The sequence below is a fragment of the Furipterus horrens genome, unplaced genomic scaffold, assembly GCF_987537825.1.
Source record: "Furipterus horrens unplaced genomic scaffold, mFurHor1.1.pri manual_scaffold_2, whole genome shotgun sequence".
NCBI classification, from domain to species: Eukaryota; Metazoa; Chordata; class Mammalia; order Chiroptera; family Furipteridae; genus Furipterus; species Furipterus horrens.
In genome coordinates, this window is record NW_028327172.1 from 41,605,761 (window position 1) to 41,631,674 (window position 25,914).

The 25,914-nt window shown below is 38.0% G+C and overlaps 3 protein-coding genes across 3 annotated transcripts; 1 reads left to right on the forward strand and 2 right to left on the reverse strand.

The window, feature by feature from the left end:
• Nucleotides 1-8,664: 8,664 nt before the first annotated feature.
• Nucleotides 8,665-9,630, reverse strand: OR2D3 (olfactory receptor family 2 subfamily D member 3). Its single transcript, XM_090267675.1, has one exon. It carries the CDS (start codon nt 9,604-9,606, stop codon nt 8,665-8,667), a length of 942 nt encoding a protein of 313 aa, XP_090123801.1. The 5' UTR covers nt 9,607-9,630.
• Nucleotides 9,631-20,108: 10,478 nt separating this feature from the next.
• OR2D2 (olfactory receptor family 2 subfamily D member 2) lies at nt 20,109-21,055 on the forward strand. The gene is given in 2 exon segments (XM_090267676.1): nt 20,109-20,526; nt 20,529-21,055. Coding segments are annotated over 2 exon segments (945 nt in total).
• Nucleotides 21,056-24,015: 2,960 nt separating this feature from the next.
• On the reverse strand, nt 24,016-24,990 carry OR10A4 (olfactory receptor family 10 subfamily A member 4). Its single transcript, XM_090267677.1, has one exon. It carries the CDS (start codon nt 24,988-24,990, stop codon nt 24,016-24,018), a length of 975 nt encoding a protein of 324 aa, XP_090123803.1.
• Between the last annotated feature and the right edge of the window lie 924 nt (nt 24,991-25,914).

Sequence of the window (25,914 nt, forward strand, 5' to 3'; positions counted from 1 at the left end):
AATGCTGTTAAATACCCTATAATCCACAGCGGTCTATAACAAAAAATTACCTAACCCAAAATATCAATAATTACAATATTAAGACACCCTGATATAAGCAATATATAGTGACTAAGAGTCACACTTTGGATTTATACCTGATACATGGTTAAATCCCAGCTGAAGTTATTATATGTATGAAATTGAACAAGTTATTTAACAAAAGCTTGTGTTTCCTCAACTATAACATGTCTATAACAATATCAATCTGATTAAGTTATAAGGATTAAAAGAACACTCATCTCACTTCTTGGCAGCTAGTTAGTACTCAATACGTGCTTTGTTGAGAGTTTTTACCATAAAAGAATGTTGAATTTTGTCAAATGCTTTTTCTGCATCTACTGAGATGATCATGATTTTTATCCTTCATTTAGTTAATGTGGTGTATCACACTGACTGATTTGTGAATATATTTGTAAATCATGTATCTGATAATGGGTTAATATACAAAATATACAGAAAAGAGATACAACTCAATAGCAAAAAAAAAATCCAATTAAAAAAAAAATGAGAAGATCTGTAGCCATTTTTTCAAAGAAGACATACAGATGACTAAGAGGTTCATGAAATGATGCTCAACACCACTAATCATAAGGGAAATGTAACTCTAAGACACTGAAATGTCAGCTCATACCTATGAGAATGGCTATTCTCAAAAAATCAAGAGATAACAAGTGTTGGTGAAGAAGAGAGAACCCTGTGCACTGTTGGTGGAAATGTAAACTGGTGCAGCCACTACGAAAAAGAATATGGAGGTTCTTCAAAAAATTAAAAATAGAACTACCATATGATTTAGTAATTCCACTTCTGGATATTTATCTGAAGAAAACAGAAACACAAACACAAAAAGACACATGCATCCCTATGTTCATCACAGCACTGTTTACAAGAGCCAAGATATGGACACAACCTAAGTGTCTATCAATAAGTGAACAAATAAAGAAATTGTGGTATATATACACGAAATGAAATATTATTCAGCCATTTTAAAGAATAAAATCTTTCCATTTGTGACATTGATGGACCTCAAGGGCATCATGATAAGTGAATTCGGGAAGAGAAAGAGAAATACTGTGTGATCTCTCTTATAAGTGGTATTTAAAAACAAAAAGCCAAACCGAAGCAAAAAGCCAATAAAACCAGGTTCACAGATTCAGAGAACAGATTGGTGGTTGCCAGAGAAAGCAGGTGGGGAATGGGAAAAATGAGTGAAGGGGTTCAAAAGTTGTGTGTTTTGTTTTTTTTTTTCTTTTTCAAAGAGCTAGAAGCAAATGAGCAGGATATACTTTCTCAAGGTTTTCCACTGTGTCTTGATGCAATCATATAATATTCATTTTAAAAAGCACTCAACAGATTAAGATATATATAATGTTTATGTCTGCCTATTAGTAGATCTTATAAATGGGTGAAAATTGTGTGCACAAAAGTTATTTCCTGACTGCTGAGATCCAACACAAAGTTTCAAAGCTTAAGAAAAGCCCAGGTTCGTTTAAAAATATTAAGTTTAAAAGTGACAAAAAGGTATCACTGAGTCCTAGCAAAACAATGAACTGTAGGCCCACATACTTTAAAAATTAACACAGAGGAAAGTTGGGGAGGGGGGCAGCTCACAGGCAATATTTTAAAAATAAAACAAAACAAGAAAACAAAGAAGCATAAAAATTAAAAATAGAAATAACAAAAACATTTATTGTAACAATAAAGGTACTAGGTAAAATTTTAAACTCAACCAGATAAACACTCAAGGGACATCCAGAACAAAAGAACTCCAAAGTTGAAAATAAAGGGATGATTAAAAATATGACAAGCAAATACAAGCAATAAAATATGCATGAATATATTGAATTAAAATATATATAGAAATTTTAAGCACAAATGCATTAAAATAGACAAAGAGGAAATTTTGATTAAAGGTACAACTCAACATGAAGTATGACTATTATTAAGTATACAAAAAAAAAACACTGAAATATATTTATAGCAAAACCATCTGAAAAGGAAAGGAAATTAATGACACAATAGAAATGGGAGACTAAGATGGTTTTCTCAGTTCTTAAAGGAAAAAAAAAACCCACAATTAATTACTAATATAGTGCATATAAATAATATGCTTAGTCTGATATATAAACCAAACAGAATGTAGTTTATATTCAAGTACTGACAAGAATGCTTACAAAAGTTACTTATTAGGCTACAAAAATTAAAAACTCAATAAATAAAAAGAATATGGAGTGATACAGACCACATATATTACCAAAATGAAAACTAGAACTCAGCCAAACAGAGAAAAGAACATTCTTAACTACTTTGAAATTTAAATGTTGATTCTAAAAGTCAATTCAAATTTAAAACATTGCTCATCATAATCTATAGAGCAAACTCAAGCTCCACTGTGAGGCAATGTCAAAGCCTTACATATATAATTAAACAAGAATGAGATGACTCAAACATTCAACTCTTGGAAAAAACAACAAAATATCTTAGGGAGTTATAGGTTAAAAATATGTTAATAAATTACTCAGTATAATTATAGAGCTAGAAGGACAGGTAAAGATGATATACTTGCATTTAGGATACAGAACAGCTTAAGTCAGGAATTTTTTATCTTTTTATTTCATAGCACACATCAACTAATTACTAAAAGTCTGCAGCACACTAAAAATATATATTTTTGCCAATCTGACAAAAAATAGATATAATTTTGATTCATTCATATCAGATGGCTATTGTTGCCATTTTTTATTTGACAATCTAAGGGAAAAGGTCAGTGCCCCAGGCTAAAGAGTCAAGTATTGCATGTTTTAATAATTCTGTGGCACACCGGTTGAAAATTGCTGGTTTAGGTGACAGAAGGGCCAACGTTTGGCTGTGAAAGCCAGGAGCTTAAGTGGTCTGTAAGTGATGGATACTGAGATAAACAAAGTCAAGAACTGTTAAAACTTAAACTGAATACAGTAGATGCATTTGAGGATGACAGTGGGGTTCAAGCTGATGAGTTAAGGAGAACCAGCCTCACTGGGGAAGGGCGCAATAAGGCGCAGGTGACAGGAATCTGCAGCATGGGATTAAATAACCAGGTGACACAAATTCAAATAATTTTATAGTTCAAGGAACTTGAACAGGCGTTTATTACGGGGAGGTTGTTTTTAATCCAATAGATTTTAGGTAGGTAGTAGCAGCCTGAGGCAAGGAAAGCTTTTCAGATTAGCTCAGAAAAAGGAGCAGAAAACAGTTTGGAGATGAATGTCTGAAACAGGAAAGATGCCTGGAGGTTTTAAAGTTTTAGGAGTCGTGGCTAGGAATAAGTGGGAAAGCAAGGAAGTTGGAATGAACTTTTCTCCATTTTCTTTTCCAGTTGCCTGATCCAGTCACACTTGGTATTTCCGCGAGGAATCAACGCTAGTCTTTCCAAAACCGGCTGACCAAGATACATTCCCCAGATTGAGTCCCTGGAGATTGCCCCACTACGGAACCGAAGGAAGAGGGCAACAAAGCTAAATTCCTGAGTTAGCAGAACCGGATCTAGAGCCCAGGCGTCGTGCTCCACTCTAACCATCTACCTCCGCTCTTTCGCGCACGAACTTCCTTCCGCAGCCCTCGCCTCCACCCCGGTCAGCTTGCGCCGTCACCCAGCTCCTCTCGCAGAGACTGCGGAGCGCAGGATTGGAATCCTGGTCACCGCGAACAAGCCGAGGAGACGTGCGCGTTCCGCGTAGACGCCCCCAAGCGGGACTCCCAATTCCACGCACCCCCGTTCTCACCACTCGCGGACCCGGCCGATACCTGCGAGCAAAGCTTGCAGTCCGGGCTCTGCTCTGTCACCCCCAGGCGTCAGTTCCGAGGAAAGCCACGGAAGTCGCCGTCTCGGCTGGCGAAGGGACCTGGAGGCGGCAACCCCACCACAACTAGGAAGCCCTGGCCGCTCCCGGGGCTTAAATGGCACGGCCGGATCTGTGTCTTATAAATTCCAACGCAAGCCCACCGCGCACCCCCACGCACGCGCACCCAGAATCCCGCGCGGCCCAGGGGTCTGTGAAGCAGACCAAGGTGGGCCTTTCCTAGTCACGCCCCCTTCCCTAGGCCCCGCCCACTCCGTAGACATAATTCCAACCTTCAGGCCAAGAACGGAGTTAAGTCGCGCTTCGGAAGAGGGACCTCTCAACTTTACATCGCTAACCCTATCCCATCCAGGAAAATTGGCCAAAATATTTCTTACCTTTTCCCTGCCATACCCCACCCTCCTAATTTTCTTGGAACCAAAAACGGTGACATAATTTCGACAAAATACCATCTTGCATATAGCATGGTTTTCACTGATTTTCTGATCCACTGATTCATTCATTTAGTTTTGCATCAAGGTAGAAGATCTTGTAGAAGATCATGAGCTCAGGCCTGGCTTACAGAGTGAGACATCCAAGAAGCATTGTCTAATACACAATCGGCATCTGGATCTTAGAGGTGTTGAGGGCTACACATGTAAAATTTGTGTCATTTCTGGGTAGATGGTAATTGATGCCATGAGTAGGGGTGCTATTACAGACAGATAGAAAGAAATAGAGAAAATAGTAATGGGAGAGGATATTGAGCCTCAGAAAAACTCAAACTAGTCAATCAGGGAAAGGCTCTCAGGAAGGAGCTGTAACTCTAGGCCATGTACTGACCAAGAACAGATGTGAAACTAAAATTTTTGCTTTGTTGCAACCTCCTCTGTATTCATTACTCTAAGTAAATTGTAAGTATAATCTCAACCATCACCATAATACTATAAAGGTAGAGGCTGTCATCCCCCAAGTTATTGAAACTAAAAGACAGCACAGCTAATTTATAAGTGCAGATCACTTCCTACTTGTCCCACAGCTATTCTCTCAATGCTGCAAGATTTAGAGAACCATTGGTAAGAGATAACAGAAATGGTGGAATGATATTTTCTAAGATTGGGCGTATGACATGTGTCATGAATTGTTTGTGATGGGATGGGCTTTTATAAAAGTCATATTTAACTAGCTAGGCAAAAGAAAAAATTTAACTTGGAAGAATTGCCAGTAAACATGCTCAATCATTCTCTTCAGCAATTAAGAGTGCAGGGAAATGAAAAATGCACTAAGTAGGAGGGAGAATGACCAGCTTTTCTTTCTAGCTCTCCTAGACATGAAGTTTCTGACCATGTGTCTTCAAAGGTCCACTGAAACCCGGATGCTGCTCTCTAATTGAACAAGCGTCATTTTTAGGTTACAGTCATCTCACTGGAGGTCCAGCTATGTTTATGGCACAACTTTATAAAGTTTCTCTCCCCCCTCCTCATGAATTATGATTTGAATGTCTGTGGCTTTTCTCATCAGAAACCATAAAGCCCAGAAGACAGTGAAAAATCATCTTTAGTGTGCTGAAAGGAAATGAACTCTTATCAATTCAGAATTGGTGTTACATTAAGTAGGTTGGAAAAAGTTAAAGCTGTCTACTGTAATCCCTAGAGAAGCACTAAAAATATTACTTTCACCATATAGATAAAAGTCTCTGAAGCTATCTGGAACTAGATCCTTAAGATGAATAGAATTGTTTGTTATAAACTCCATTCTCTTTTATCATCACGAAATTCAGCTCTTCGGATTTAGTGATTCACTTATTATTAACTAACCTGTCTGCATTAAAAAAAAAATGCATAGAGAAACTTGACCTGACTTAAGCCAACACTTTTCCTAAACCACTTCTATACTCATTCAGCAAATTTATATTGCGAATCTAATGCAGCAGATACTGTACTAGCAATTGGAAATACATTAGTAAACACAATCAGTTGAGGACTGTCTTACTGTTGAACAGAAGATTCCTTATATCTCTTCAGTTAATGCTCTGTGCTATACACATCCTCAGAATATTATATTGTGTAGCATGTGAGTTGCACGGGTCAATCTGGAATCTTTAGGTAGTCAAGACATTAGTGGGCGTGATTTGATTTCATTCGCTATATGTAATGGACATTTGTCAAATTTTGGCTTCTGATCCTGAAATGCCCTTTCTATGTTTACAGTTTTCTGTGAGTTTGGGGAGAATTTAGAGTGTGCCTCCCTCCATAAAACTTGAATATTGCCTGAAATCCATTTCTTCATCTTCATTGCAGCTAGGGCACAGCATGTAAGTTGAAATCAATTAGATACGCTCAGTCTAGACTTTAAATTAAGAGGTTGTAATATGAAAAAGCAAGGACAGCAAACAGTTCCATGTCTTTTTAAAAAAAACTTTATTTTTTTAAAGCAGTTTTAGATTTACAGAAAAATTGAGAAGATATAGTACAGCAAGCTCCCATATGCTCCCACTATTCCACATTATTTTTTCCAATTTTATTTGTATTGTTGACACTATTACAGATGTCCCCATCCCCCTCTTTGCCCACCTCCACCCAACCCCACCTCCACTTCCCTCTGGCCATCACCACACTCTTGTTTAAGTCTATGGGTTCTGCATGTATGCTCTTTGGTTAATCCCTTCACGTTCTTTCATCCAGTCCTCCATCCCCACTCCCCTCTGGCAGCTGACAGTCTGTTCCATGTCTCCATGCCTCTGTTTCTATTTTTGTTCATCAGTTACATTATTATGGCACATTTATTACAATTAAAATAACTGATACCTTATTATTGACTAAAGTCCATACTTCATTCAGCTTTGTTTAGAATTTGTTTGTATTTTTGTATTATTATTTTTTTTTTTTTTACTGATCCTTTTTCTGGGATGCTGTGTTACATTTAGTTTTCATGTCTCCATAGGCTTTTCTTGGCTGTGACAATTTCTCAGACTTGTTTTTGATAACCTTTACGGTTTTGAGGAGTAGTGGTCATATATTTTATAGGAAGCTCATCTATTAGAATTTTCCTAATGTTTTTCTCATGATTAAGTTAAGGTTATGAGTTTGGAGGAAGCAGGTCACAGAAAGTGTTATTTCCATCATATCAGCTCAAGGAGACATACTATCAACATGACTTATCACTGTTGATGTTAGCCTTGATCATCTGACTGAGGTAGTGTTTTTCATCAGACCCTTCCTTTCCTTTCCTTTCCTTTCCTTTCCTTTCCTTTCCTTTCCTTTCCTTTCCTTTCCTTTCCTTTCCTTTCCTTTCCTTCTTTTTTCTCTTTTTATGTTAGTGGCAGAGGAAGCAACAACATGCCAATTCCCAGGCTCAGCAAATAAGCAGTTATAGAAGCAGGGCCTGCATTCAAGGTGTTGGCAGGGTAAATTGCGCCATCTAGTGCTGAATAGTAGTTCTGTGGTATGATTTGGGTATGTGGTTTTGGCTGCAGGACTAGAATGACCATTTCAGTATTTGTCCTTTTACCTTTAATCATGCATAGGAGTTTCTGTTACTTGCAGCCAAGAACCCTGACTTAGATATATATTTATTATGATTTTGGGATATGTATACTAAATAATTTTTTCTTTAGAAGCTTTCTGACCCTTTATTCCCTCTATAGAGTGAGAGGTAGCAATTTCAAGCAGACAGCTTTTCATTGCTATTGTGAAAAAGGCCCAGTAGCATCTATTTTGATGAAATAAATGAAAGCATTATTCTCTCAGCATTTCAGTTACCTATTGCTGCATAACAAACCATCTCAAAATGTAGTGCCTTAAACCGGTAACCATTTTATTTTGCTCAGAATTCTGTGGGTTCAAAATTTGGACAGTGGGGATGGCAATTATGGTAGATAAAGGAATTTTAAAAGAATTAGTGGTGGTTGTGTGAGAATTTATCTGGGGGAAATATGGAAACTGACTGTAGTGAGTTATGATATAGAAGGATAAAAATTGTTCTAGGAGTAAAACTAGAAAAAGTGGGTTGAAGATACAGAAAAATTGTTTTGGACCTACCATGAGGAACATATTTCTAATAGAAAAACTATCTATATATGAAAGAGGACAACCCACAAGAGGAAGGAGCTATATCATTCTTGTTTAGGCAAATGCTAGACAGTGATTCAATAAAAATATTATGGAGTGGGTTAAGCCTCAGACCTATGTATAGTTGGATTAGAAGACGTTGAATTCACTTTTTATTTTGATACTCCATGATTATATGAAATTTGGATTGATAATATAAAAAACTCTGGAGCTTTCAGGAGAGAACATATGAACTAGAAAATATTATTGCCTCTAGTACCTTTCTACAAAATGAAACCCTATGGTCCCTGATCTCAGTATTAAAGACCTCTACAGATATTTTGATTGTTATAGTTAAAGCCTATTCCTAGGTTTGTATGACTGTGACATCCAAACTTGAAACATCTTTGATATTAAAATTATACATGCAATTTATATTAGAGCTTATTTCAGGATAATCCAGTTTATACCTCCTAGATTTAATTGTGATCATGCTTAAAACATGTCCATGTTAGATGAATTAACAACAAACTCCTTCAAAATAACACGACACTTTTTATATTCAGGATATAATCTAATTTTTCAACCTTTTATTTTTCCTATGTCCTAGAGCTTAGAATGCAGTATTCACAGTTTCTAGAACATGTCCTTCACTTTCATGCTTCTTTTTGAAACAACCCAATTCATAACTGCCTATCAAAGTTCTGCTCCTCTTTTAAGGATGTTACCATAGCTCAAAAAGTGACACCCAGAGGTCACTACCTCTGAGAGAAAGACTTTTTTCCAGTTAGTTTCCTGAGAGCCCCTTTGACATCCTTGTTTCTCAGGCTATAAATTATGGGGTTCAACATTGGCGTCACCACTGTATAGAACACAGATATCATCTTATCCTGTTCTTTTGTGGTCTTGGAGTTTGGCCGCATGTAGGTGAATATTCCTGACCCATAGAAAAGGACCACAACAATGAGATGGGAGCCACAGGTAGAGAAAGCCTTGAGCCTGCCCTCCCCAGACTGCATCTGGATCACAGTGGAGATAATATGCCAGTAGGAGACAAGGATCAGGGAGACAGGAGCTAAGAGGATGACCACGCCCATTGCAAAGATGGCCATTTCTGTGCTGTAGGTATCTGCTGAAGCCAGCTTCAGGAGTGCAGGAGGTTCACAAAAGTAGTGATTGATAATGTTCAGTCCTCGATAGGGAAGTTGGAAAGTAAAGGTGGTGTCCACCAGAGACACTAATGCTCCACTGGCCCAGGATGCAATGGCCAGCTGGAGACACACCTGTTGTGTCATGATGGTGGAGTAGTGCAGGGGCTTGCAGACAGCCACATACCGGTCATAGGACATCACCGCCAGCAGTGCACACTCTGTACACCCAACCAGAAGGAAGGCAATTATCTGTGTCATACACCCTCCAAAAGAAATAGTTTTCCTATTTACCAGTAAGTGGACCAACACTTGAGGGACAATGCTCGTAGAAAAACAAAGATCTGCGAAAGAGAGATTTCTAAGAAAAAAGTACATGGGCGTGTGAAGTTGAGAATCTACAAAGATGAGAATGATGATAAGCAGGTTTCCAAGCACAGTCAGTAGGTAAATGATGAGAAAAAGAATAAATAGCAGGATCTGGGTGTGCAAGTCCCGTGAAAGGCCAAGGAATATAAATTCAGCCACAAAGGTTTGGTTTTCTGCGCCCATTGAGAGTTATGCCTATTTACCTGTTTGGCACCAACAAAAAGAAAAACTTTGGTTTTACTATATATCAAGTCCTGTAGAAGAGGCTCATTTAAAACTGACACCTAATTGGATATTTTTATCTCTTTTGCTATCCAACTTGTTCTAATTAATGCTAAATATAATATTTTTATTCTTATAAGTTTGTTGTAATTTTTACAAGTTTTATTTATTTATTTTTAGAGAGAGAGGGAAAGGGAGAGAGAAAGAGAAACATTAATATGTGAGAGAAACTCTGATTGGTTGCCTCTTATATGCACCCTTACTGGCACCTTGACCAAGAACCAAACCCGCAACCCAGGCACATACCCAGACCAGAACTAGAAGTGGCAAAATTCTGCCTTATGAGATGATGTCCAATCAACTGAACCACAACAATCAGGGCAGTTGGTTGTAATTTAAATCCAGGTACAGACTGTACAGTAAATATAAAGAACAGTTGTCTATCTCTCAAAGGTAAGATTTGTACACTTATGTACACATGTGTGTATATGTGGAATGGGGAAGAATATGATTTAATCTCCAAACAGAAAAGGAGAGTAATAATTGAGTGAAAAAGGAGGTAAGAAAAGGAACTGTTGTATATTTACATTCCAAGAAAGGTCAGGAATAATTATTCTTTTACACTCCAAAGATTTCATATAACTATCAATTTTACTAATTAATTTAACATGATGTAATATGGACAGAAGATGAGGAAAAAAAACTAAGAGTGGTTAAAATAGAATAAAGGAAATAGAACTTAGAAGAAAGCAGGGACAGAGAGCTGAACATAGAGATGTGGAGAAAAGCAGAAGGAAGAAGGGATGCAGGAAGAGATCTGTGAGTCTGCTGTTGCCCCCAAACTGAAAGCCTGTGTAATGAATCTTCTGTCCTTCTGAGTCCTTAACAACTTTGTAACTAATATGGCCTTTCCAGAAATCTCATAATGACTATGACCCACACAACTGCATACATGTGAATTATTGTCCACACATGCTACATATAAACAATATCTCATACAAACATGTACACATCCACTCATCACGGATATACTCACAGAAGTATTTCATATTCTTATATATGAACACTTATGGCCACCAACTTTTTCACCATAACAAAAGGAGTTGCAGAGTAGGTAATTAATTGGGTACTGAGCCAACTGGATACTGATCAAGGCTGGGTATATGGGAACGCACCATGCCTGGCTTGTAGAGGAAGGATATTGTAGTATAGGGTGTAGGTGTGATGGCACCAGCAGTGGGGGTCAGTATGCTCCTCTGGACTAGATGGACAGTGCTAATGTAATTGGACCTGCTCTCCTCCACCTGCTCTTACTCATGATGGGGATTAGAAGCAGCAATGCCAGCATCCCTAAGACAGTGTCCCATACTGTCTTGGTTCCCTCACATCTCCTAGACTCAGAGCCTGCTCAAGATCAAGAGGCTCTTGAGGTTCCTCAAAGCAGGATTCCTAGTTTCCTTCAGGTTCTCTGTTTGTTCAATGGGAGATGGTGGAACGAATGCAAGCTGAAGGGAACAATGAAAACTGAAGGGCTGACAGCAGTGGGCAAGGGAGGGAGAAATCGGGCAGAGAGGCTTTTCAACAGCAAGAGGGAAGGACTGTGGGAGGACGCGGCCTCTGTGATCTCTCTGGAAACAACCTCATCCCTAAGAAGAAAGTCTGGAAGAGGCTTTGGGGGTTGGGTTTCTGAAGAATGGAAATAGAAATGCTGTCCCTGAGACTTAGCAAGGAAAAAGTTGATATGTAGGAGAATAAATGACAAAGTTCATCTTTCCCAACACCATTCCCACCCCTCCACCCCAGCCCCCCAACCAGTACTGGAGAATCCTACAGACCGAGGCTTAGCAGCAGCTTTCCCACTCTCACCTGAGGGCAGAGACCAAGCAGAAGCAGGGTTGAGGAGTCATTGACTTAGGAATCCAGGATAAGCGTGGGAGGGAATGACTTCTGCAGCCTGCAGATCCACCAGCCTGCACCAGCTGTGGGTTGGCTCCTAAGCAATGCCTCTCAAGGCCTACACTAGAGTCATCCTATGAGTGGGACTTCATTCCAAGCCTTTCTGCCTTATTTGATTCAAGGTAAAAACTCTGGTTCTCCTAGAGCCCAGTTCTGAACAAAAGATTTTTCTTCAGGGGACTATTTAAAGGTGAGGTGCTGAGAGTGATGTAAATAAGAGATTCCCTGGAGCTTTAACAGCCCTCAATTTTATTATCTTTCCATCCTCTGAGACACCCTAGAGCACTTAGTGCTACATTTGAAATCCCAGACTAAAGCCTCCAAATCTTTCAAACTGTACACCAGTGTCATTCAAATGACATCAGCAGATATATTCCCAGAGATTTACAAGTTATCAAACTTGTGTTTTCATTTATATGGTGATTAAATAGAAAGGACATTGGGCATATATTGGATTATCTGAATGCCAACTTCCTATCTGAGTAACGCAGATTGAAGAGTTGCACTCTCGTTTTGGTTTATGGTTGTTAAGGTGCCATGTTATATCACCTTAAGTAGCGGAGTTTAAGTTGGTTAGTACTGTCCTAATATCAACATGACAACAGGAGTTTTGAGTGTGCTGTTATATTAAAGTTGCGTATGTACTTTTACTGGACATAAAGTCAAAGCTTTTCTTTTGTGGGGATAATTCAGAGTCAAAGAACATTTGTATACAACTGTTTCTGAAACTATTTGCTTCTTAAACTATTCAATTGAGACTTTGGTTTGGCCACATGAAAATGAAACTCCTGTAATACTCTCAAGCTAATAAAAAAAATCGAAGTTGAGTTTTATATCTAAATGATGTATCCATATTCTCTAAAGGCTAAATGATGTAAGAAAAAGATGGTGGAAGAATTGAGGCATCAAATAGTAGTACAGGCATGTTGGATTCAAGGAAGCACCCTGAAGCTGATAGTCCCAAATCATTTTTCGTGTGGCAATTTACTTTCAGAAAACATCAATCTATCATATTAAGGAAATGCTGTTAACTTGAATTCTACTGTTTCACTGGTTTTGTGGTTCGGCTTACACATCATTTATAGTTTAGTTTTATTTTCATAGCACATATAAATCTAACTCATTAAAAATAAATGGATTATGTTCTGTAGTATAAATATGCCATGATTTATTTAACCATATCCATATTAATGGACATTTGGGTTATTTCCAATTTTTAGACATTAAAAAAAAATCTTTGCACATATGTCTTTGTGTCCTTGTCAAATATATTTGAAGAGTAAGTTTCCCGAGGCTTAGTTGCTGGGTCTACATCTTTATTCCTTTAAAATATCAATAAACATTGTTAGTTGCATTAATTTGCACTCCCTTCAAAATTGCAAAAAAGTACCTATTTAGTTACACTTTTACTAACAATTGGTGTTACACTCTTCAATTTTGCTCTTTTATTATATAATACTTTGTACTTGAGGATGAGCATAATTTTATATGTTTATTAATCATTTTTGTTTCTTTTACTGTAAAAGGACTGTTTCTTTTGCTAATTTTCTTTTACTGGGTTGTTAAACTTTCTTTTACTGCTCTGTAAAACCCTTAAATATTATGAAAAAATTGGCTCTTTGATTTTGCCTTGGAAATAAGTCTTTTTCCACTTTGCCAGTTGGCTTTCTTTATGGATGTTTGTATCACGCATGTGATTTATAATTTAATCTAGGCACATTAATCAGTTTTTTTCTTTATGACTTCTGATTTTTGTGTTAATATTTGAAAGGCAACTGTTATGAAAAATAATGCTTTTAAAAATTACTTATTTCTTTCTCTAAGATTTTCAGTTTTGATTATGTATGTGGCCTTTTTTATATCTTGATACAACTAGAATTTATTTTGATATAAGGCATAAGATAGATATCCTTAGTTTTTCCCCCAAATGGTTCACTTAGCACCGTTTATGAGATAATTCCCTATCAATTTTAAATGTCTTATATACAAGATACTACAAAGATACATGTGCCCTTATGTTCACTGCAGCATTATTCACAATAGCCAAGACATGGAAACAACTTAAGTGTCCTTCAAATGATGATTAGATAAAGAAGATCTGGAAGACATAAACAATGAAATACTACTCAGCCATAAAAAAGATGAAATATTGCCATTTGTGACAACATGGATGGATCTTGAGAGTATCATGAAAAGCGAAATAAGTCAGAAAAGGGCAAGAACCATTTGATTTTACTCATATGTGGAATATAAAACAAAAAGCAACAAATGAGCAAAACAAACTCATAGACAGATATCACTTTGTTGGCTACTGGAGGGGAAGGGGGTTGTAGGGAGGATAAAGAGAGTAAAAGGGTCAAATATATGGTGACAAAAGGAGACCAGACTTCGGGTGGTGGGCACACAATGGAGTACACAGATGATGTATTATAAAATTGTACACTTGAAACTTATACAATGTTATTAACCAAAGTTACGCTCCCCAATTTTTAATATAAAAACATAAAAAATAAAATTTGGTTTATTTTTATACTCTATGCTCTCTCCCTTTTCTGATTTTCTGTTTCTGTACGAGCACCATGCAATACTTCCTCCTGTTGTTTGTTTATTTGTTTGATTCTCAGGTGTGAAGAATTGAATTAAAGTACATTCCTCGGTGTATAACATATTACCATAATTACTGATTTCAAAGCCCATTTCTTGTTTATTTGTCTATACATGATTCCCATTAACCTCATAATCATTCTAGTGTATGCAGTGCCTTTATCTTGTTCTTGCAAAATCATTATGTTGTTTGTGTATGTATTTTTAATTTATATAAATGATGTGTTATATGACTTTTTTTCTGACTTTCTCACTCAGTTCTAAGTCTTTAAGAGCATTCATGTTGCCACATGTACCTCCAAGCTCTTCTGATTGCTGTGGAGTATCTTGGTGTTCATCCACTGCATTTTCATTTATTTCCTCTCTCAGTGAGGGTATCCAAATTACACAACATATTACCAACACAAATAATAGATCCAAAAATATCCCAATAATGAGTCTGTGTGAGAATGTTTTTGTCTCAATAATTACTACTTCATAGAATATGCATAAGCATAAGATGACCAAGTAATACTGGATTCCTTCCCAGAATGATTGTACCTCATCCCACATGCAAATGTGCTCCTCTTTTGTTTACTGTTTGCCAGCCTTTATTGTATCTGAATTTCTAATTTCTGCATGTCTAATACAGGTAAATAAATATCTCTTTGATATTTTACTTTGTAGACTTTTGTCTATTAATGAATTTGAGCATTGCTTTATATTCCTGGAGCCATTTAGAGTTACTTTTTTGTAAATCCCCTTTATATATTCTCAGCTCTTTTTTCTCTTGGGGGGATGAGGTTCTTCCTTTTCTTGTTGATTTTTTCTAATTCATTGTAGAATCCTGATAGTAAATTCTTATTTCTTGTTGGTTTCAGATAAAGCAAATATTCCATCAATTTTCTCATCTATCTTTTAACTTTGTTCTTAATGTTCTTCACTAAACACAAATCCCAAATTTTGATGAAAGAAAATTCAGCAAATTTTTTCTTATGGATTGCGCTTTGGAATTTCTTTACTCTAAGTAGTAAGATATGCTGCTATGTTTTCTTCTATAATGTCATTGTTCTATTGTAACTTTTAGGTACAATAGTCTCTCTCTAAATCGCGGTTCACTTATCGTGGCCTCACTGTATCGCGGGATTTTTAGAAATATTATATTTAATTATTTATTGCTGATTTTTTGCTATATCACAGGGTTTTGCAGTACTGTATATGTATGTTGTTTAAGTTACATAGGTTTAAGAGTGTAGAATATGTTTAAGAACATAAGTAGTGTTTATAAAAGTGTGGAAAAGGTTAATAAGGGAGTGGGAAAGGTTAATAAGGGACTGGGAATGGTTTATAAGTGTGTGGGAAGGGTTTATAAAGCCTTAAAATATGTATAAGTACTAAAATAAATGTAAGGTTCCTACTTCGTGGATTTTCACCTATCACAGGGGTGTCTAGAATGTAATACCTGCGATAAGTGAGGGAATACTGTATTTAATCCATTTAGAGACTACCTCCTTTTGTCAGGTTAGGTAGGAATTCAGTTTTATTTTTCTCATTGTAGTAAACTAATTTTTACCAACATTTTTTACTAAACTATTTGTTCTCTCCCTAATGATATTTGGAATTTCCTTTGTTTTACATTAAATTTACATAGAGGTCTATCTACAAGCTCTAAGTTCTGCTCCACTTATTTATTAGTCACTTTTTGCACCAGTACCACCTGGCTTTTATTTTTGTGGCTTGGCAATATGTCTGTCTTAATAGCTGGCAGCGCATCCTAGATTACCTCTTTCAATATTCCAACTAAGTGTGGATTGTTATTTCTCCACATAAATGTAAAAGTAAATCTCTGGGTTACTCAAAACATCCAGCTGGAATGGTTATTGGTATTGCCCTAAATTTATAGACCAATTTGGGGAGAAATGATATCTTTATGATATTAAAATCATGTGATCCAAAAGATGAAATATCTGTCCATTCATTCTAATTATCTTCTACTTTACTAGAGCTAATTTTTTATCCCCATAATTCATTTCTATATACTTTATAATTTTTGTTGCTATTGTGAAATTGTACCCTGTTTTTAAAATTACATTTTCCAATTGGTTATTGCTGGTAGAGAGGTAGAAAAATTGTTTTAATTTTTTTTAAGGTTGAGCTCTGATATAGAAAACTTGTACACCTTTCTTTATAATTTGTAACAGTTTCTTTATTGAAATTTTTGTTTTTGTTTTTTTTTCTAGGTTGGTAATCATATGATCAGCAAGTAGTACAGTTTTATTTCTTACCTTCCATTTTTTATATCTTATATTACTTATATTTTTTCTTTCTTCATGGTATTCTTCATTACTTTCAGTACTACGCTAAACAGTAATGGTGAGAACAGTATCCTCGTCTTGTTTCTTATCTTAGAGACTGAACCAAAAATTTCGATATTAAATATGAGATGTGTTGGGTTTTGATGCATAACCAACCAGATTTTTTAAAAAAACAAAACAGGGGGAGCAGTGGGGGAAAAATGGGACAACTGTAATTGAAAAACCAAAAAATAAAATTAAAAAAATAATAATAAATATATTTTAATACATGTTTTTTGTACATCTCTGAGATTATTATCTGATTTTACTTTTCAGTGTAGTAAATTTATGAATTTCTTTGTTGGGTTTCTGATCTTGAAACATATTTGCATCCCAGAGATAAATCATACTTAATTATGCCATATTATTTTTAAATACTCTTATGGATTCAATTGGCTCTCCTCTTAGTTGGGATTTTTGCATCCATATTCTCCCACAAATGGAGATGTGAGTCCTAAGAACATGTTATTTTTTTGTCCTCCTGGTTACCATTAAGAAGCTTCTTGATAGAAAATGCAGCTCAGGATTCACCCCAATGATTCAGAATTCTCCTGAGCACTGTAGCAGCTCCAGAGACTGCTCATGCATCCCTTAGTTCATCTCATTTAAATGGATCTATTGTTGCAGAGCATGCTCTGAAATCAATTATAAGACCACTGAATGTGGGAGATGTGGGGATTCCCCTTCCTGCCTTGTCCTTGATTTTACTGAGCACTTTGACTTCGCGACAAGATGCTCCCAGTCCACTCTGCTCATCCTGTAGCCAATACACCTGCAGCAGTTTCCCTCTCAACAGTGAGATGTGTTTACTAGTTTCGACAAGGTAATTTGATCTGTTTTTGTCCACCAGGTGAGAAAATGTTGTAAGATTATTAGAGGGAAGGAAAGAGAAGGCACGAGTTGAACAAAGGGGGGTAACCTGGCATACATTGAGAGTGAATTGGTTTCAATCCGTTCTTACATTTGATTTTTTATATTCAACTAATTTTGTCCAAACAATATAATTCTTAGGGCTAAATCTTCAGTCATAGATCTAGCCAAGGTTTTCCCCACAGTGGATCTGCCTTATCAAATCACAATTACAATGTTGAATTCCCTGTGAAGAAGAATCATGGTCCTCACCTGATGGAGACAAAAGCAGAGCTTCCATGAAGTCATTCGTTATTGATCCTCTGGGTGTAAGTTTTATGCCTCTGCACGAGGCTGGGAAGATAGTAAGTGGGTATGGAGGGTAGGGAATAGGTGATTGTGAGGACAGAAGATCTTGGAATAAGAAGAGAAATTTAATAGTTTTCTCTTGGTTCCTATGGATTTCCTCAGTATCCTCTTCCTAAAAGACATGTGAATTAGACAATGCATAGCTTTTTGACCCTATCATTCTATTCCACACCTAGTAATATATGTCATCTTTAGAGAAATAAACTTACAAGTTGATGTTAAATCTGGAGAAAAGGCAGAATAACATGAAAGGTTGACAAAAGACATGATTTTATTACAGAAGCTTCCTGACCTTGAGGTGGCCTGGTGGAGCATTTTCTCCTCCACATTTGCATGGGAGAATAATATTTTAAAAAACAAATTGGGATGTAGCTTTCTAGTATTGTACTCCCAGGGTCAGTGAGCATTCCTGCCATCTGACAGGTCACAAGTCACACTCATTTTGGATTCATTCAACTGTCTCCTGCTACTTTGACTTGAGTCAAATCAGCTCAAAAATATGCGTTGGACATGTATTCTGTGCCAGGATTTATCTTATTTGCTGTGAATAAAGATGAGTCAAATGTGGTCGCTGCTCTTGAATGTCTCACAGTAACAGAGAAAGAAAATAACTTCAATATAATTTGTTAAAGCTATGACAGAGGTAAGTACATCATGCTGTAAGTACAGTTATGTATCTAGGCTATACTCGATGTCTATGAATGTGTGTACTTGTGTGTGTCTGTGTCTATTTCTATGTGTGTCAGAGATGGGGGGAGGGTGGATAAGAAGGCATAGAAATGAGCAATATCCTGTAAATGCCCTTTAGAATTTTGTGACAACTTTAGTTTTACCCTATTTTTTTCATCAAAACCAAGAAACATTATTTGCTTTCTATTTAATTTTCCCTGAGATCTAGACACACAATTAATACCTCTGGGAAGGATGTGAACTGTGGCAGAAGAAGTAAGTCTAAAGGACTTGAGCTGAGCCATAACCTGGAGAATTTAAGAACTAACCAGGTAGTACTTTCCACTAGTGGATGGTAATTCCAAAAGTACCTATCTTAAAATAGCTTGTGTTCTCAAAGTTTTTTTTTATATCAGCTATTTAACAATAGGCTGTATTTCCCATTAGAAGTAAGTATATATTAGTTTGATTTAAGTAATTGTTAGATCATATGAACTCACTTGGTCCAGTACATTCATTTGTTAAACTAATATTTTCTGTGAATCTGTGATGTTCCAGGAAACACACTGGCACTGGAGAGAAAACACAACTATAGTCTGTTCCCTCCTATCTGAGAGTCTTTGGCCTCAGAAGGTGGATCTTCTGTCTGTATCCCCATTACCAAGGAAGTGTTTGGCCAATAACATTTACTCAACAAATAAGGTGACTTGAGTATTCAAAGTGTGATGAATGTTCAATGGAAATGATGCTAACTCTATGTAGCAGGCATACCTTTAAATAGCGGGACTATTAGAAGGCTGAGCAAAAACCAGTAGAATTTAAAAATACAGTGTGTCCTAGTTATGTGGAGGACACACCTAGTTAGGTGGTCTCTATCAGATAAGAGAGTCAAATTTTAAAAGGAGTTTGTAATTTCTAGGAATAGCAGCCAGATAGCAGGGAAATTAGTGCTGCTTAGTCTAAACAGAGAAAACTAGCCATGCTGGTGGTTTAAAATAGAAACTATGTCATGATGGTGCATCTGTTATTTTGGAAGTTCACTGATGGTTGAGATTGATATTTGGAAGCTTCAACTGGAGGGAAGAATAGGATTTCCAGAGAGACTAGGGTGCACTATCCAGAGTTACCTCTTGGTTTCCTAGCTCCTTCAAAACAGGTCATGTTCTCTAAGACAAAATTCAGTTCCATTTGATTTATTATACCTTTGTGACTACCCTTTCAAGAAGCAGGCAGAAGAAACAGTTGTATGTCCAACGAATTAAAATCATCTGCACCAACATGAGATGGGAAAGGTGTGGCAAGAGCAGTATAAGACTCAAAGTTTTAGTTAATAAAGTGAAATTAAATAGTATGACTTTATGTGTGAATTCAATCTATCTTTTTATTATTAGACCTGCAATATTATAAATAAAGAAGATGACTTTTTGATCTACTCTACACTTGCCAGATGACATTAAAAGTGAATACATCATATTATAAAGTACTAAGTTTTGCAAAATTGAAAATGTTCCAACTAAAGCAGCATGATCATCTTCTAAAAACCTTGTAAAGGAGATTCTTGAAGTGGTTAGTAGTGATTGGAGGCAATCACGAAGCCCTCCAACTCTGAATTATACAATTTCATACGTTATACACACTTATGTTTAGTGTGTAGTGACTTTGTACTGAAAAAGGAGACAAACCATGAGACAGACAAATCAGACACAGGTGACAGAATTCTTCCTTCTGGGACTCTCTGACAACCCACACACCCAGCAGCTACTATTCATCTTACTCCTGGGTGTTTACCTCATCACTGTGGTTGGAAATCTGCTTCTCATGTCCCTTGTTCTAGTTGACTCCCTGCTTCACACACCCATGTATTTCTTTCTCTGCAATTTATCTCTGGCTGACCTCTGTTTCTCTACCAACATTGTTCCTCAGGCCCTAGTCCACCTGCCATCCAGAAAGAAAGTCATTTCATTCACACGTTGTGAAGCTCAGCTTCTACTCTCCTTCACTTCGGGGGGTACACAGTGTGCCCTTTCGGCAGTGATGTCTTATGATCGGTGTGTGGCCATCTGAAACCCTTTGCATTACCCCAGCATCATGACTCGGAGGGTGTTGTCCAGCTGGCTGAGGGATCACGGGCCGGCGGCACCCTGGTGTCTGTGGTGGACACCACCTTCACGCTAAGGCTACCCTCCAGCGGCAGCAATAATGTTGCTCATTTCTTTTGCGAGGCACCTGCACTGCTGGTCCTGGCATCCACAGACACCCGGGTTTCAGAGATGGTCATTTTCCTCATGGGGATCGTGTTTCTCCTCATACCTGTTTCCCTAATCCTGGTGTCTTATGGCCACATCATAGTGACTGTGGTCAGGATGAAGTCAGCTGGGGGGAGACTCAAGGCATTCTTTACCTGTGGCTCCCACCTCATGGTGGTCATTCTTTTTTATGGGTCAGCAATTGTCACTTACATGACACCAAAGTCCTCCAAAGAACAGGAAAAACTGGTGTCTGTGTTCTACACAGTGGTGACCCCCATGCTCAATCCCCTCATCTACAGCCTAAGGAACAAGGACATGAAGAGAGTTCTGAGGAAAGTGGCCACAAGGAATTTCCGATGCAGGCTTGGAGTTTGCCACTGACAGCAAGACCCTCCTGGCTACCTACTTCTAAGACTTGCTGAGTGGTTTCCTCAGCAAGACTAGAAGGTGGTATGAGTCTCAACCTTGGGCCTTGTCTGTGGGCCCAATCCTCCATCCTTCATCCAGCACTTCTTCTGTAGAAGAAGAAGGCAATGATTCATGGAGCAATAGGAAGGAGGGTCTTCCTCCTGGTTGGTCTTTTAGTACCTGAGAGTTAGGAAATCCCCTGAAAAACACTCACATTTTATAAACCGTGGAACCTTTAAAGTCTATCTTATTAAAAATGCTATATATTAATATTTATGTACCCCCAAACCTACTCCAATTCTTTTATTTTTTGATATTTCTTTGCATCATCAGATAATAAATGAGAAAGCATTACTTAATCATTTACTATGAGCTAGGTACTACATGTATGTGTGCATACTCTTATACCTACATACAGTTGTGGGAAAAAGTAGGTTTACAGTTGTGAGTTCAAGAAACAAAGAGTGTATTCTTGCATTATTATTATTATTATTATTAATTTATTTATTATTGTATTATTTATTTGTAGTATTTGGAAACTTACTTTTGCCCATGCTTATATATGTTTGAGGTGGCTAGTGAAGAGTAGGGGTATAATGAAGCAAAATTTATGTACTTCTCACACTCTTATTAGAGGCATAAATACTATATCTATTAGGACACACCCTTTATAAAGGTAAAGACAAGGTTTTGGAAACCAACAAGAAATAGTGACATTGCAGGGCAGCAAGAGAAGAAGCTATTACCAATCCTTGGGCCAAAGGGCCAAGAGAAGGCAACCAGAACGTGGAGAGGGTAGTCATGTATAGAAGGCTGCCAGGTAGGAGCTGTGGACTTAGGTATAAAGAGGTGAGGAAGCCATGGGAATAAATGTTTCAAGGTCATCCTTGACCCACCTTCTGGTTTTCTGTTACTGTATTAAAAAAAAAAAGAAATCCAGGCTAATCTCCCCATGTGAGGATCCTTAATGTAATTACATCAACAAAGTCCTTTTTACTATATAAAGTAACATATGTACAGGGAACTAGGATGTGGATGTCTTTGTGGGCCCATTATTCTGCCTACCATACTACCTACCATACTAAGATCAAGTAAAATGAATGTGAGGCAGTGATTAAAGCTTGGCTAAAATTCGTCGTCGTCGTCGGCAGCCGTTCGTCTCGAGAGACGATGGTGTAGCTTCCCAAGAGTCTATCTGCACCGCCGAGAATGGCTGTGCAGTCCGACTCGGGAGTGACACGGTATCTGTCTCCTCCCGTGTTGAAGCTACAGAGCCTGGGCAGGGTGATATGGAGGGTCTGCTGTTGCCCATGCAGCAGACCCCCCCTCTCTTCGCAGCTGAAGGATCCAAGGGAAAGACGGAGTCAATACAGCTTGGCTTCAGGTGCGCCGCAGGAGTTGCCGGTGTTGACTACAACGTCAAACCGCCTTAGGGACTCCGGCTCCGGATTTTCTGTCGGGGTTTACTCCCTTAGCCTTTCCCCTGAAGAGGTATGCCGCAAGGCAGCGGAGGTTTTTTGGAGTCAGAGTTTTCCTTCTCTGATGTGCCCTGACTGGAAGATCGAACCAGCGACACTTAGCTCGCAGGCCGACGCTCAATCCACTGAGCTAAACCAGCCAGGGCCAATTGGCTAAAATTAGAGATGATAAATTTATAAATGGAGCCAATCTGCTTAGTTCTGTGATTGCCATCATGCAAATAAAACCCTGTAATCTGCCTTTTCATTTGCAAATTCCAGTGGTGATGTTCAGAATGCGCTGCCCTCCTGGAGCCCTGATACATGTGAGTTGAAGGAGACTTTGTGTGGGAGACTGAACTGGTCCTGATACCTCCATGGTACAGAGCGTTAGAGTTGTTTCTAGGGTTTGTGGAGAGGACATGCCTATGCAGTAAACGCTATTTTACTTTATTAATTATAAATACATTCTTATGAATAGTTCACAAAAGCTATGGTGTCCATGTCTCAAGTCTGCTGTTTGCCAAGAGTCAAGAGTTGGGCAATGTTCACTGGACAAAATCATGAAGTGTGGCTGCTACATTGGTTGAGTTATACCCAAACTTAAAATGGACAGTTGACTTCATTCAATCACAATAAATTTTCTGGAAAAAATTAGTAAACAAAGAAACTTGGAGTTATTCACAGCAGTTTCCTATAATATGTCCACTTATACTTGACTGCAAATTCCTTAACCCTTTCTGTCAAGCAACTCTCACATCTAAGGTTGGATAATTTGAGATTGAGGCAATTGTCAGTAGTGTAGAATTGTCTTTCTCCAGATGAAGCACAGACCATATAGTTAGCAGAGGAAGAACTCCTCAATTGTAAGTAGAGTTTGTAAGTATCTTTTTATTTTCTCTCTCTCACTATAATTTCCATGAGGCAAGAAATTTGTCTGTTTTATTCACCAATATGTCTTCTGGACCTAAACAGGGTCTAACACATGCTAAGTACTGAATAAAACTTTGTTTCAAAAAAAGAATAAAACAATGAAACAAAACTCTACTATTTATTATCATTACATTACCTTGTAAACAAAAAGATCCTTAAAAGTTGCATGTAGAGTTTTTAGACAAATAGAAGAAAGTAATGCAGAAAAACTACAAAATGATATGAAGTTCAAGAAAAAGTTAAAACAAAAAATAGCAAATTGTAGCAAACTTGTCAACCTTCAGGTGTGCACCTAATGTGTGTAAACTAGTGGCATCTTCAGAGACATTGATACCACAGTCCCATAGGATCCTGGGCCTACTGCATGCAGTTCTTTCTTTCATCACTCATGTTCTTTTCAGAAATGGATCCCAGGGGAAAGTCCAAAATCCCAGTAGGTATACTGTGGCTCCTGGAAAGAGTGGAGTCCAAAAACCCATTTGAGGAATTTTTTTTCTTTTCTTTGTCCTTGCATTCTACTCTTTCAGTTTCCATCTAAGTCAGTCACAGTTTCTGTGTGCCCAGGGTCCTGCGGATGACCCGTCTCAGTGCAGCCTTCACTTCACTGTTTCTTAAGCTGTAAATGATGGGGTTCAACATGGGAGTCACCACCGTATAGGAGAGCGACAGTATCTTCTTGTTCTCAGGAGAGGTGCTAGACCGGGGTCGGAAATATGTGAGGATGGCAGTGCTATAGAAGAGCGAGACAACCAGGAGGTGGGAGGAACAAGTAGAGAAGGCCTTGCGTTTTCCCTCAGCTGAGGGCATCCTGAAGATAGTAGAGAGGATGCGAACATAGGACCCCAGGATCAGCAAGAAAGGGAAGAGGATGAAGAGGACAGTGGCTGTCAGAGCCTCCAGTTCAAACAGAGAGGTATCAGCACAGACCAGTGCAATGACAGGGGGACTGTCACAGAAGAAGTGGTTCACCCTGTTGGGGCCACAAAAAGGGAAGCTGAAAATCCATGTGGTTTGCACAGTAGCCACCGGAATCCCTGAGAACCAGGACGCAGCTGCCAGCTGGGCACAGGCCCTGCGGCCCATGATGACTGGGTAGCGCAAAGGGTCACAGATGGCCACATAGCGGTCATATGCCATTGTGGCTAGGAGGCAACACTCAGCAGCCCCAAAGAAGAAGAAGAAATACATCTGAGTGGCACAGCCAAGGAAGGAGATGGTTGTGTCTTGGGTGAGCAGGGTCCCCAGCATCTTGGGCACAATGACCAAGTTGAAACCTATCTCCAGGAAGGACAAGTTCCTGAGGAAGAAGTACATAGGACTTTGTAGGGCAGAGTCCGCTGTAGTGACCAGGATGATAAGGACATTGCCCATTAGGGTAATCATGTAAATGGTCAAAAAAAGGAGAAACAGTACAGCTTGCAGCTCAGAAGACAAGGCTGAGAAGCTCACAAGAACAAACTCACTGACAACTGTCCAGTTTCCCCGTATCATTCTTCTGCCCAGGATTTCGTTGGGCATTCACACTCTGGGAAGAAGTCTCCATATGTTATAGAGACCTCTGTTGGAAAAAGAACATCTGTGGTCTCATTCTCTACCTCTCTTGTTATAGTTGTTGAAGATCAAACAGCTGTACTTTCAAAAATGTGAAAAACAAGTCTGATGATGGAATTCGCAATTTTTTGGATGAATATTAACCTTTTTTTCAGAGTGAACTGAGGCACACCATATATATCTATACATCTCCTTACTTTTCTCTGCTTTTCTTTTTTCCTTATCACCAGTCAGTGGTGCTAAAAATAAGTCCAAGCATTTCTGAAGAGAGAGATCTTGAGGCACAGTGAAAGGCGTGCACGTGAATCAGGATGTGTTTTCTACAAAATAAAAGAGTGAAAAGGAGAAAAGCAATGGGAGTGAGACAATAGTTACCAGTGATCCCTGAGGAGGAGACCTAAATGTGCCCCAGTCTCCAGCAGCCCAATATGACTTCAGCATATTGGAGGAATCTTCATTTCTAAACTCAGACAATTGCAGTCTAAACAAGAAGACACACAATATCAAAACATTTTTTTTTTTAAATCTCTGGGCTAAATATCCTCCAAGTGGCTATATGGGTATGTGAGCAGACAAAGGAAAGATAGACTCAAGATAGTATCAGACCATAGAGAATCTAGGTGTGTTATGTATAAACCCTTTCATCATTTTCTATTGGTTGACTTGTGTCTTTCCTCTCAAGAAAGATGAAGCCCAACTGTTACAGGTTAGTAAAAACCAACTTAAAATTTGCAGGTGTGACAAGTAATATTAAATCCTGTGAAAAAGAAACAAATTTTTCTCGTTGTATTAACAACTAAGTTTCAAAATTGGGACTCTGAAATCCTTTCTGATAACTATACACTTTAACAAAGGAATGAATCTAACGCACTTACCATGGTAACTGGTACA

Bases quoted from the DNA above. Each gene is read 5' to 3' on its own strand.
- OR2D3 (XM_090267675.1), bottom strand. From the start codon at position 9,606: ATGGGCGCAGAAAACCAAACCTTTGTGGCTGAATTTATATTCCTTGGC.
- OR10A4 (XM_090267677.1), bottom strand. From the start codon at position 24,990: ATGCCCAACGAAATCCTGGGCAGAAGAATGATACGGGGAAACTGGACA.